This window comes from Mesoplodon mirus (genome assembly GCF_964341445.2).
Source record: "Mesoplodon mirus genome assembly, chromosome: 10".
Lineage (NCBI taxonomy): Eukaryota > Metazoa > Chordata > Mammalia > Artiodactyla > Ziphiidae > Mesoplodon > Mesoplodon mirus.
In genome coordinates, this window is record NC_138986.1 from 21,416,346 (window position 1) to 21,429,790 (window position 13,445).

The following is a 13,445-nucleotide window of genomic DNA, read 5'->3' on the forward strand; positions in this document are numbered from 1 at the left end:
AGGGTGGGAGGGAAACGCAAGGGGGAGGAGATATGGGGATATATGTATATGTATAGCTGATTCACTTTGTTATAAAGCAGAAACTAACACACCATTGTAAAGCAATTATACTCCAATAAAGATGTTAAAAAAAAAAATCTGCCTCACAAGGATACTGTGGAAATTAAATGGGAGTAATGTATCTAGCACTGGGCCTGGCACAAAGAGACACCCCAGAAAGAGCACTTTCTTTCCCCTGACTACTGGAGGATGATTACATGGAAAATGAATATCTTTCGATAAGGCCACAATGATTAAAATATATTTAGTGAAACCATTCCCCTCCACCCCCCTTCTTGTTCATGAAAAGAAGCCATTGCCTTCTGGAAGTCTTCTCAAACTAACACAGCATCACACTAAATTACAATACTCCAATACATACTACTCTCCACATACAAGGTCCTATGTATGAAAGTGCTTTGTACACAGTACACTGTCATGGTAAGACAAATTATCATTATCATATGTTCATGTTATATTTGTACTTCATTTTGTTAATGATATAAAATGTAAGTTCATATGCTTTAGTTATTTAAAAATGTATGTTCACATGCTTTAGATAGTATGCTGTAAACTCTTTAAGAATATTAAAGAATTAATATTTAATATTTAACATTACTGTCACTTCACAACATCTGGTTCAGGAACACATTCCCTAATTAAATTCAATAATTAAATTTCTGAAAAAATGTCAAAGTGACAGAAGATCTCTTCGTATGAAAACCAGAATACATACAAATATTGTCACCCTAAATACTTTGCACATCAAGGTAGAACATAAATAAATGGACAAAATATTAATTAAATGATATCGTAAGTAAATATTTTTTTCTAAATGAGCTTATTTATTATAAGCTCTAAATAGAAAGAAAAATAAGAAAACAAAGAGTTTTGAAAAGTATTTCAGTTACATTCTATAAATTTTCAGTGCAATGTATAAATGAGAATGGCTGTAACTTGCATTTACCTGTTTTTTAGCAGAGCTGTAAGGCTCTCAGAATTGAGTTGCTGCATTAAGGCCTCTCTCAGTGTTGGAAGCATGGACAGCACTATAATACAAACAGAAAATTAAAAAGGTCACAAGTGATAGGACTGCCTTCGCTGAGAAATGCACATTGTTTTAGGCTATATGACAGGACTAGCAGCTAGCAAGGGTTGGTAAGGAAGTTCAGGGCTTTCAAATTATTATTAAGAATAAAAACCAGTTACATACTAATAAATCATTTATCTGCTCACGTGAAGCAAAATTATGCATATACATGTTGTGATCATAGTGATGCAAACAAGTACACGTAGAATAAAGAATGGGAAGAATTATTCCCAAATGTTAACAGTGTTGGTCTTTGGGCTACAGACTATGGATAATTCTTTTTTTTTTCCAGATCTTTTACAATAAATGTTTATTTCTGATTCAATAAAATGATCTTTTGTCTTTAGCTATGCTTCTTGCTCCACATTTTATTTCTAATTTTAGAAAACATTTATTTCTTAAATACTACAAAGCAACAGGCATTTGTTACAACCTAGACAAAAGTGCATCAGGCTAGGAATTAAGAGCTGCCGAGCTGTAGTTTTGGTTTTGACAATGGCTACTGTTTGAATACCAACATGAAAATACAATAAGATATAATACTCTATGGAAAAAAAGACTGCATGTAATTTATGGGAGTTACTTTATTTATGGCTCTATGCATGGTATAAGAAATGTTGGTGAAATGTACATACATGAATTTAAAATGTATTTCTAACACTAAAGAAGTCGTGATAACAAAATGAAAAAATATCAAGAGATTACAAATGCCATATTCTAAAAGGGAAAACTTTAGTGTATGATTTTTACTTCTTGACAAGGAAAGATATTAATGACAAGATCCATGTTATTTTTTTTTTTTTTTTTTTTTTCTTTTTGCGGTATGCGGGCCTCTCACTGTTGTGGCCTCTCCCGTTGCGGAGCACAGGCTCCGGACGCGCAGGCCCAGCGGCCATGGCTCACGGGCCCAGCCGCTCCGCGGCATATGGGATCCTCCCAGACCGGGGCACGAACCCGCATCCCCTGCATCGGCAGGCGGACTCTCAACCACTGCGCCACCAGGGAGGCCCCATGTTATTGTTTTTCTATAGAAAATTCAGCTTTTAACCTACTCTAAACATTTATTTCAGTGCTGCATTGTGTAGCTTCAGCATATTTCCTCAAGATATATGATTAAATCACCTAAGTTGTTTAGACCACTAACTAAAGTAGCAGCTCAGTCAATGTAAAATGTGGTTTCTCTCTTAGTGTCCGTGGTATATACATCTAGCCTAAACATGGTATTTTATCTTACCAAGAAAAAGCAACACTAGAGTCCTACATTCAGAAAAAGTAGTAGGGAACTTTAAAGATTATGTGGTATGACAACATGATTTAAGAGGAATCTCTTCAATAATTCTCCTGAGAGATAAGAGCTTCTGACTTTCCACTTCAGCATATTCAACCAAAGACAAGGCTATTCTTCTCTTCTAGCCATCTGTACTAACACTGAACAAATATGTTTCTGTATTGAGTTGAATACAGCTTTCATGTCTTGCTTTAGCCGCCTGGTCTCCATGATAAACATCCCCAGTCCAACCACAAATCACAGGACAACCCTTCACCAGCCTTGAATCTGTGTGACCCTGAGCAAATTATTTAACTTCTCTGTGCCTCAGTTTCCTCATCTGTAAACTGAGGATGACAGTGGATCTACCTTACAGGACTGTTGTAAGGATTAAGGATAAAAGGCATTAGAACAGTGCTTCTTTACACATGGAAATGCTCAGTAAGTGTTAGCTCTTTTTATTATTATCCTTACTTGGCTTCTTCTGACACATGCCAGTTTGTATCTTCTTAACATGTGAGAGGCAGAAATGGACCTCTGCTCTGACTACCACAGAGCATGTTATAACTACCTTTGAGCTGAACCACAGACTTTATTACTTCAGTCTAAGATTACATTAGTATTTCCAGAAGTCGCATCATACTCTGGTTCATAACAAGCTTATGTTCAACTAGAATTCCCAATCTTTACTCATACATCCTGTTTTTAAGCAAGCTTGGATAATTCTGTATCAGTACAATTGACTTTTAATGCAGAACAATTCTTTTATCCCAGTCTAGCACTTAAACGGGACTAGACTATTTTGCATCCCAAAACTTCATTTGTGGTGTCAGTTATGCATCCAAGCATTGTGTCATGTGTAAATTTAAATTTAATAAGCACTTCTCCCATATCTTTAGTAAAATCATGAAGATGGTAAAGACAATGGGCAGGGCACAGAAGCATTCCATTAGATACTATCTTTCAAGTTGGGGCCAACTTCTTGGGTTAAAAAACTGATTATATTTACCTAAAAGTACTAAATATTTCTAGTATGTCCATTACGTCTTATTCAAAAGAACAGAAATTTAATTATATGATTTGTAACCCCACTATCAGTACATATTAGAAAGCTAATTTGGAAATTTTTTCAGTGAACCTATATTTTGGCTCTTAGTGGGCACCATATTTTAGTTTTAACTGCCTATATCAGCTATTTATTCATCTGAGGGGTGTGATGGTCATGGAAAAGTGCCACTCGCATCTTCTGCTGGGAGGAGCATAATTAACTGACAGCTCCAGCTGCCACCCCTCTGGATCTACACTGCTCTCAGCCAATGACAGTGCTTGGTGGGGATACTAAAGCAGGCCCGATCCTGAGGGACTCCTCTACCAGGGAACTTAGGCTTGAGGACTCCCGACTGGCCTGTCAAAACTTTCTTAAAACCGTGCTGTAGTCAGAGACTCTTCTTACCTAACCTTCCTTCCTTTGCCCATTCTATTCACAACTATCAGACCTGTACGGTGGTCTAAAGGCTCTCCTTGCTTACTTCTGCTCTCTCCTCTTTATTCTGCATGGGCGTTCCCCCCAGTCAGTCTCCTGCACATCTAATCCCATCTTACCTGTGCTTCCCAGAGCACCTAAACTGACACAAGGGTCCATGTCAAACTAAGATGTATTTTGAGATCCCAGAAGTCAGCATTTTTCATTTTTTGAAAACTTGAGTAATAACTGGAAATGAACTGTTCTTAAACTAGTGGTTACCAGTGGGGAGAGGGAAGGGGGCAGGGGCAGTACAGGGGTAGGAAAAAAAAAAGAATTATTATGGGATTATATGAAATCATGTATGTGAAACTTTTGAAAACTGTAAAGCACTAAAGAATTTAAAGAAGCTTTCGTTCAATTAAAAAGAAAAGAAAAGAAAAGAAAAAAAAGAAATGGACTGCTCTTATTCTTTAAAAATTCATTAAAATGTCCTTGGTAGTACTACTACATTGAATGCTAAATATTGATTTAAAGAATTGTGTAATTTTTAAAAAGTTATCAGTTACTGAGTATTTATTATGTACCAAGCACTTTATATGAATTACCGCATTCTCATAAAACATTTATGAAGTGGGTTTTATGATGGTCATTTTATAGAGGAAAGAACTAGATTTAGATTTGCCCAAAGACACACAGATATTACAAGGCAAAACTAGGAACGGAACCAGATCTGCCTCACCCTTGAGCCTGTGCTCTTACTTACTGTACCTTATCTGAGTTGCCATTTTACACAGCATTTATGATTAATTTTTGGTTTATAGATTGAAGTATTATTATTTCAAACATTAAAAATCATGGGACTTCCCTGGCAGTCCAGTGGTTAAGACTCTGCGCTCCCAATGCAGGGGGCACGTGTTCAATCCCCGGTAGGGGAACTAAGATCCCGCGTGCCGCACAGCACAGACAAAAAAAAAAAAAAAAAAATCATACTCCAGCTGAAATGGAATGTGTCTCTTTATTTATTTATTTATTTTTTTTTGCGGTACACGGGCCTCTCACTGTTGTGGCCTCTCTCCCATTGCGGAGCACAGGCTCCGGACGTGCAGGCTCAGCAGCCATGGCTCACGGGCCCAGCCGCTCCGCGGCATGTGGGATCTTCCCAGACCGGGACACGAACCCGTGTCCCCTGCATTGGCAGGGGGACTCTCAACCACTGTGCCACCAGGGAAGCCCTGGAATGTGCCTCTTAACCTTCTTAATCCCAGCCTCTTTATCAAATGAGACTGAACTAAAAACAAAGTTCTTCCAACCTTGAAAAAATATTCTACTTTTAAAATTGAACAAAGGGAACCTACCTTTATAAATTTTTTTCTAAATTAAATTGTTCTTGAAAGAAATGGTAGAAAAGCATTAAGCTTCAAACAATAACAAAGAAAAACAAGTTTGACATGGATTTGAGAACTAATTCTTCAAGGAGTTATGCCAATTATAACATAACACCTTGTTTTCTTCAAATATAGGCAGCTGATTTTGTTATAGCATCCTCCCAGTAGGTTTCTAGCTCTGGAGATTAAATTATTACCACTGATTAACACTGAGTGTATACTATTGTGTTAGACTTATAGGTCTCTAGGTGCCTTGTAAATGTAAGAAATTCTGTACTATGACATATATGGCCCAATGGCATCAGGCCCACTCCTGCAGCCCTGTCTCCTATCACTCTTCTTCCATTGCTCATGCTACTCTAGATACACAGCCTTTTTTGCTATTTCTCAAATATGCCAAGTTTGTTCCCACCACAGGCATTTTGTATGGCTCCCTCCATTGTACCATTTAATTTCTCCTCAAATGTCACCTCCTTAAAGAGGCCTGACTCCTGGTTGCCCCACCTTAAAGGGCACCCCACCCCTCACACAGCTCATTCTCCTGTAAGCAGTCATTACTGCCTAAAGTCATTTACCTGTTGTTTATCATCTTTTTCTCTCACTAGTGAATAAACTCTGAAGGTCAGGTGTTTTGTTTTTTTTTTTTTCCGCGGTACGCGGGCCTCTCACTGTTGTGGCCTCTCCCGCTGCAGAGCACAGGTTCCGGATGCGCAGGCTCAGCAGCCATGGCTCACAGGCCCAGCCGCTCCGCAGCATGTGGGATCTTCCCGGACCGGGGCACGAACCTGTGTCCCCTGCATCGGCAGGCAGACTCTCAACTACTGCGCCACCCAGGAAGCCCAAGGTCAGGTTTTTTTGTTTTAAATTGTTCACCTTCTGTTTCCCCAGTGCTGAGTACACTGAGTATTTGCTGAATGAATAAATAAAATGAATGAACAAGCATCTATGTTGCATATTAATTTACGTTGATTTTCCAAATCTACATTAAATGATGTATTTCAGTTAAATCATGTAAATACTTGCTAGATTTATCATTTTTGCCTTTTCCTCTAACTTTGGTCCTGGAGGTATGCAAATTAATATAAATAATCAAGCAACTTTATACATGTATAAATAGTTCTCTTTGTCTTACCTGTCATATTGCAAGTTCTCTGGTTACTTTCAAAATGATATTGTCGTCGTGCTTGGGCAATGTATTCTGCAGCCTCCCTTTCTTGTATTTCTCTGATTTTCTTCTGTCCATATTTCCCCAGGATATATACTCCTAAAATTATTTTTTAAAACAAGTTAGTATATTAATTCAGTTAATCAGAGTATTAAAAATTCTAAACAGTATTTTAACCCACTTTATCCAAATATGAGGCTTATATTAGTGCAAAGCTAAAAATTACAACTTTTAAGAGCCTAAATTAAAGAACTTATAGAATTGCAAGCTGAAGAGAAGGAAAAGGAGACTGGCATTTTAAAAGCCAATGATAGATGGGTACATAAAGACTAGGTCTAAAGAAACAGAAAGGAATTAAATCTACAAAGTCAGGCAATGCCTTTAATAGCGAACTGGAGATATTCTAAATGTCCAGCAAAAGGCAACTGTTTAAATACATTATGGTCTAGCCATACAATGGACTCTTACGTAGCTATTAAAAACTACATTGCTAAACAGTTAATGACTTAAGGAAACATCCATGTTATAGTGTTAGAGGATAAAATAAGATCCTAGAAGTTTTGCTTTTTAATGTACGTAAACATATATGACAACAGATGGATTTTAATTTCTTACATATATTAAACAATGATCATTGCTAAATAGTGGGAGAGCAGGTGATTTTCTTCCTTCGGCTTGCTTCTCTATGGTTTACACATTTTCTTCAATCAAAATATAATACTTTTTAAAAATATAAGAAAAAATTTAAAAGGAAGAATAAAAGAAAGGTAGGTTGTCAAGCAGACATCTAAAACTAGAAACTTAAGTGCAAAAGGGAAGGTGAAGAGGGTACAAAACTTCCTAAATTATGACACTACGATAGAAAAACATGGGTGGGGTCTTGCGGCCTGTAATTTACTTTAACACATTTCAGTATAGACAGTACAATATGAAACGTGCACATTTTGGTCATACATTATTGGCAGTCAGTTGTCCTGACTGGGAATGTTAACACTCCCGCGTGGTTAGTTAGCATTTGATCAAAAGCCATATTTCAAGGCTTAAGCACTTCAACTAACCTAGCAAAATGAATATCAGAAATGGCTTTTCACAGATTAAATGACTGGTGTTTAAGATACTGGGTTAGCTGAAACATTTTAGTAATATTCATTTGAACAAGAATATACGAGCAAGTCCTTCACCCTTAGGAATGGCTTAGTCTCAGATCCTCAGCTGCTAGTTCGAAGGATTCTTAGTCAAGAGTGTTAACCAAATGGCCAGCAGAATCCTACATCTAGAATACTGTTGCATTTGCTTTGGGTAAATCGTTTATGCATGGTTCTGTTGTAGCACAAAGAAAGGACAATGGGATTTCAATGAGCTTATAGAACAAGTTATGATACTGTTTTATCTATGCTTGATAATAGATGTCTTAATGTGAGCCAGAATTTGTTTCATGATAACCTGGCAACAAGGCTGTAGGAGAGTAACTAATCCTCACCTACCTTCCAACTGTCTGCAGCCTCCAATATAACAAGAAAGAACATAAGAATTGTACATGACCTAAATAATTGGATTTGGTCTGTTTGTCACAGGTGGGAAGGAGGAAGCCCACTAAGAACTGCAAAGCAAACACGTATCCTGAATTATTTTCACTAATGTAAGCAATACAGATGAACTGATAACATGTTATATGTCTTAAAAAGATATTGAAAGACTATGTGCTACAAATAATTAGAAATAAAGTGTGACTGCTGTTATGTCTATATGCAAAAAGTGTATTACAATCTCCTTAAAGAATAAATAAAAATTCATATAAATGTCTTCAGAGCTACCTTTCTTGTAATTCATCCTCAGTAAACTGAAGACAGTGCCGTAATACTAACAGAATGAAGCAACTGACTTACGTTTCACAAAGTAACCCTTTGACAGGCAACTCTTATATAATAACTTCTTCTCAATGAATTGCTTCTATTTTATTTGCACAACAGATGGCTAAAAGTTATGTGTAAAATGATTATTATTTCTCAAATAATAATAGTAGTGTAAAATGAAACGCTGCAATGATACCCCTTGTATAGTTAAGAATTTTCTGGAATAATAGTAAATTTGATTGGTCTATGTGTTTTCCTGGGGAGAAGGTCCACTTCTTTCATTAGATTTTCAACAGTGTCTGACAAAAACACTTTAGGAACTACAGTTGACCTCTGAACGACTCCAGGGTTAGGGGTGCAGAACAGTCCCTCCAGAAGTGGAAAATCTGCTTGTAACTTTACAGTGGGCTCAATTCATAGTTCTGTGCCCTTGGATTCAACCAAGGATCTGTTGTGCTGCAGTATTTACTGAAAAAAGTCTGCATATAAGTGGCCTTGCACAATTCAAATCTGAGCTGTTCAAAGGTCAAATGCACTGTGTAAGTGGCCCTGTGCAATTCAAACCTGTTTTGTTCAAGGGTCAACTAACTGTTCTGTGTTTATTTGGTAAATGTAGTATATTCTTACTAAAGCTAAAAGATAAATTATTATGGGTTGAAGTGTATCCTAGCCCAAATTAACATGTTGAAGCTCCAGTACTTCAGAAAGTGACGTCATTTGGAGATAGGGTCTTTGCAGAGATAATCAAGTTAAAAGGAGGTCACTGAGGTGGGCCTAATCCAGTACGACTGGTGTTCTTATAAGAATGAGAAATTTGGACATAGACATGTGTAGAGGAAAGATGATGTAAAGACACAGGGAGGAGAAAGCTATCTTCAAGCCAAGGAGAAGGGCCTGGAACAGATCCTCTCTTAAAGCCCTGAGACGGAACAAATCCTGCCAACACATTGATCTTGGATTTCTGGCCTCCAGAATTGAGAGACAATACATTTCTGTTGCTTAAGCAACTCAGTTTGTGGTACTTCGTTATGGCAGCCCTAGCAAACTGATACAAGGCATTAGGCTAAAATCCCACAATCCATTATTTTCCTCGAGTTAGCACTGAAGTAAATTCCTATACGAGGACTAATTTACCCAGGCTCTCATTTGCAAAATTCATAAATTCTGATTTTGTCCGATTTGTTTCCCTACGGAAGTAAGAATGAAAGCAGAGAATTCATTACCTAAAACGTGGAGCTCAGGATACACCTGACTTGCTGCCTGGAGTCTGGCCCAGAAGAGAGTAGATACTGATGGCTGTGGCACCAACTAGGCAGGTAACTTTAAGCATGTCTTTCCTCTCTCTGGGTCTAAATTTCTTCATAAAATGAAAGGCTGGGATTATATGAGCTTTAAAATTTCTTCTTTAGCTATGACTTTATTTATGAATAATGAAAACATTCACTAAATATCTCAGAAAATAAATGTAAAATGTTTTGACGTTTCCTGTCAGAACACTGCTGGTAAAACAAAATATCTTCTAGCCTTCCCATATTACGAATTTGGTTTTCTAAAACCATCACTTAGTGTCTTAATGGATGAAAATTCTTCAGTATAACTATTTTACTAGGTTAATAATGTCAGTAAGAGTTTGAAAATAATCTATTAACTTCACTCCCATACAAAAGACCACCAAACCCTTCTATTCTATTTCAGAAATATTTTCTAAATTTTGCCACTTTAGTCCACTTCTCTACCACTGTCTTCATTCAGACCCAGATTATTAATGCTCTTGAACTGGTTTAACAGCTTCCTAACTCTCCTTTGTTTCTGGTCTCACACCTTTCCAATCCATCTTTTATATGCAAAGTGATTTTCTAAAACTTAAATCTGACTGTACTATTGCCATATTTAGAATTCTTCAACACCCTTCCATCATTTCTTAATGTTCCACTTACATCAGAATTACTGATGGGGTACTTGTTAAAAATGTCGGGGCTTCCCTGGTGGCGCAGTGGTTGAGAGTCCGCCTGCCGATGCAGGGGAGGCGGGTTCGTGCCCCCATCCGGGAGGAGCCCACATGCCACGGAGCGGCTGGGCCCGTGAGCCATGGCCGCTGGGCCTGCGTATCTGGAGCCTGTGCTCCGCAACGGGAGAGGCCACAGCAGTGAGAGGCCCGCATACCGTAAAAAAAAAAAAAATGTCGCCTTGGGGCTTCCCTGGTGGCGCAGTGGTTGAGAGTCCGCCTGCCGATGCAGGGGACATGGGTTCGTGACCCAGTCCGGGAAGATCCCACATGCCGTGGAGCGGCTGGGCCTGTAAGCCATGGCCGCTGAGCCTGCGCGTCCGGAGCCTGTGCTCCGCAACGGGAGAGGCCACAACAGTGAGAGGCCTGCGTACCGCAAAAAAAAAAAAAAAAAAAAAAAAAATGTAGACTTTAAGGAAGTTCCTTGAAAACATCCCCAAATGTTTTGTCTTATATGATGTTGTACCCCCAATATATAATATTGCTACACAATTGGAGCTCAATAAACATTTGTTGAATGAATTAAAGAATTAATGAACTGCACTCTGGACCTAAAGAATCAGAATCTCGGAGAAAGAATTCTATATTTTCACTAAGTCCCTTCAGTGATTTTTATCCATACTAAAGTCTGAGAAGCTCCAAATTCTGTAGAATGGCACAATAAGGAAGGCCCTTCACAATCTGCACTCTAGCTACTTCTCCAAATTTATCTTTTGCCACTCCCCATTTGTTCCCTGTGCTTAGCCATAGTGAAATACACTTTGATTCACCAGAAACAAGGTCTCTGAATCTGCTGAGCAACCCCTTTACCTGCTGTGCCCCCTTCTACTTTGCTAGCTGTAACTCCAGTGGATTCTTCTTTTTTTAAAAATTAATTAATTAATTTTGGGCTGCGTTGGGTCTTCGCTGCTGCACGCGGGCTTTCTCTAGTTGTGTCGAGTGGAGGCTACTCTTCATTGTGGTGCGTGGGCTTCTCATTGTGGTGGCTTCTCTTGTTGTGGAGCACGGGCTCTTAGGCGCGCGGGCGTCAGTAGTTGTGGCTCACGGGCTCAGTAGTTGTGGCTTGTGGGCTTAGTTGCTCCGTGGCATGTGTGATCTTCCTGGACTACGGATCAAACCTGTGTCCCCTGCATTGGCAGGCAGATTCTTAACCACTGCACCACCAGGGAAGTCCCTCCAGTGGATTCTTAAGGGAGGCTTGCTGAACACCTCCATGATTCTCTCTCTCTATGCTCCCACAGAACCCTGCTCTATTATAGTACTCTAATACTCTCACTGTACTACTTTTGTTTATTTCCATTTCTGCTTTCTGGACTGCACTATGAGTTCCTCAAAGTCAAGAACTGTATCTTATTCCTGTGTATCACCAGAGCCCAATATAGAGAGAGTAGGCCCTCTGATTCAAATGTTTGTTGAATGAATGAAAAACCAGAGACCAAACATTAAAGTTTCCTTCCCCAGCACTGAATGGCCAAGCTTCTTGAGCATGCAAGTTGATATCTTACCTAGTTTGCAAATCTGTCAAAATGTGCTACTTCTTCCATGAAGCCCTTTCCTAATTATTTCCAACTGCACAGGCTATCTGCCAGTTTGATATATACAGCATTTTTCAGCTCTTATTGTTTTGTATTTTAATTATCTGTATGCTTGTTGCTGTGGTTTGAATGTCTGTGTCTCCCCTAAATTCATATGTTGAAATTCTAATGCCCTATGTGATGGTATCAGGAGGTGGGAGTCTTTGGGAGGCGCTTGGGGCATGACGGTGTGGCTCTCAAGAACGAGATTAGTGTTTTTTTTGTTTGTTTGTTTGTTTTTTTTTTTTTCGGTACACGGGCCTCTCACCATTGTGGCCTCTCCCATTGTGGAGCACAGGCTCCGGACGCGCAGGCTCAGTGGCCATGGCTCACGGGCCCAGCCGCTCCGCGGCATGTGGGATCCTCCCGGACCAGGTCACGAACCCGTGTCCCCTGCATCGGCAGGCGGACTCTCAACCACTGCGCCACCAGGGAAGCCCGAGATTAGTGTTCTTATCAAAGGGCCTTCACAGAGATCCCTAGCCCCTTCTGCCATGTGAGACTATAAGAAGTCTGCAACCCTGAAGCAGACCTTCACCTAACCATGCTTGTACCCTGATCTTAGATTTCCAGACTCCAGAACTGGGAGAAATAAATTTCTGTTGTTTATAAGCCACCCAGTCTGTGGTATTTGTTATAGCAGCCTGAAGAAGCTAAGTCATTTGTTTTCATTCCTTTTAGACCATGAAGTCCATGAAGACAAGAGTGGTGTACTGTGGAAAGAGAATGTGCTTCGGGATCTAACACACCTGGGTTTGAGTTCTAGCTTCCCTGTTACTAACTCTGGGACCCTCAACAAGTTTTTAAATTCTTAGCACTCTGGTTCCCACATTTTTGAATGGGGATAACAATAACTATCCTGTCGTCATCCCCACTGAATAGAAGAGCTTAATACAGGGCCCGCTGGGCACCCACAAAATGGTAGCTACTACTATTAAAAATAGTGAATCTCTGTAAATCTTGTATTTCCAATCATATTACCTTCAACACTACAGGCACTGGATAAATATTTCTTAAAAGTGATGAATTGATATGTACCATGTTATAGGACCTTTCCCTTGAAGCAGAAAGACTATGAGGCTCAAACAAATGCCAATCACGGTCATCTACTCTGTTTTCTTTTTAGACTGACATCCCTTCTTGTTATAAAACACTAGGATTATTTTCTTTTTCTGTTCCTCTGAACCTCTTCCCCCCTTTCTCATTCCTCTTAATCTCTAACTATAAAGCTCTCAATAGATTTTTTTTTTTTTTTTTTTTTTTGCGGTACGCGAGCCCCTCACTGTTGTGGCCTCCCCCGTTGCGGAGCACAGGCTCCGGACGCACAGGCTCAGCGGCCATGGCTCACGGGCCCAGCCGCTCCACGGCATGTGGGATCTTCCCGGACCGGGGCGCGTCCCCTGAATCGGCAGGCGGACTCACAACCACTGCGCCACCAGGGAAGCCCAGCTCTCAATAGATTTTTGAAAAAAATCTATAACTATCTCTTTCTCTTTTGAATTTTATTAATCTTTTTATACAGCAGGTTCTTAGTAGTTATCCATTTTATACATATTAGTGTATATATGTCAATCCCAATCTCCCAATTCATCACACCTATAA

The 13,445-nt window shown here is 39.3% G+C and overlaps 1 protein-coding gene across 2 annotated transcripts in view; it reads right to left on the reverse strand.

Moving 5' to 3' along the window:
- The window catches only part of PEX3 (peroxisomal biogenesis factor 3), a 36,553-nt gene that overhangs the window by 21,393 nt on the left and 1,715 nt on the right, over positions 1-13,445 (reverse strand). For both annotated transcript variants that reach the window (XM_082634248.1, XM_082634247.1), the window contains exons 2-3: positions 6,379-6,510; positions 1,007-1,088 (exon numbers count right to left, since the gene is read on the reverse strand). In XM_082634248.1, the coding sequence (XP_082490374.1) occupies positions 1,007-1,088; positions 6,379-6,510 (214 nt within the window). The remainder of the gene's footprint in view (positions 1-1,006; positions 1,089-6,378; positions 6,511-13,445) is intronic.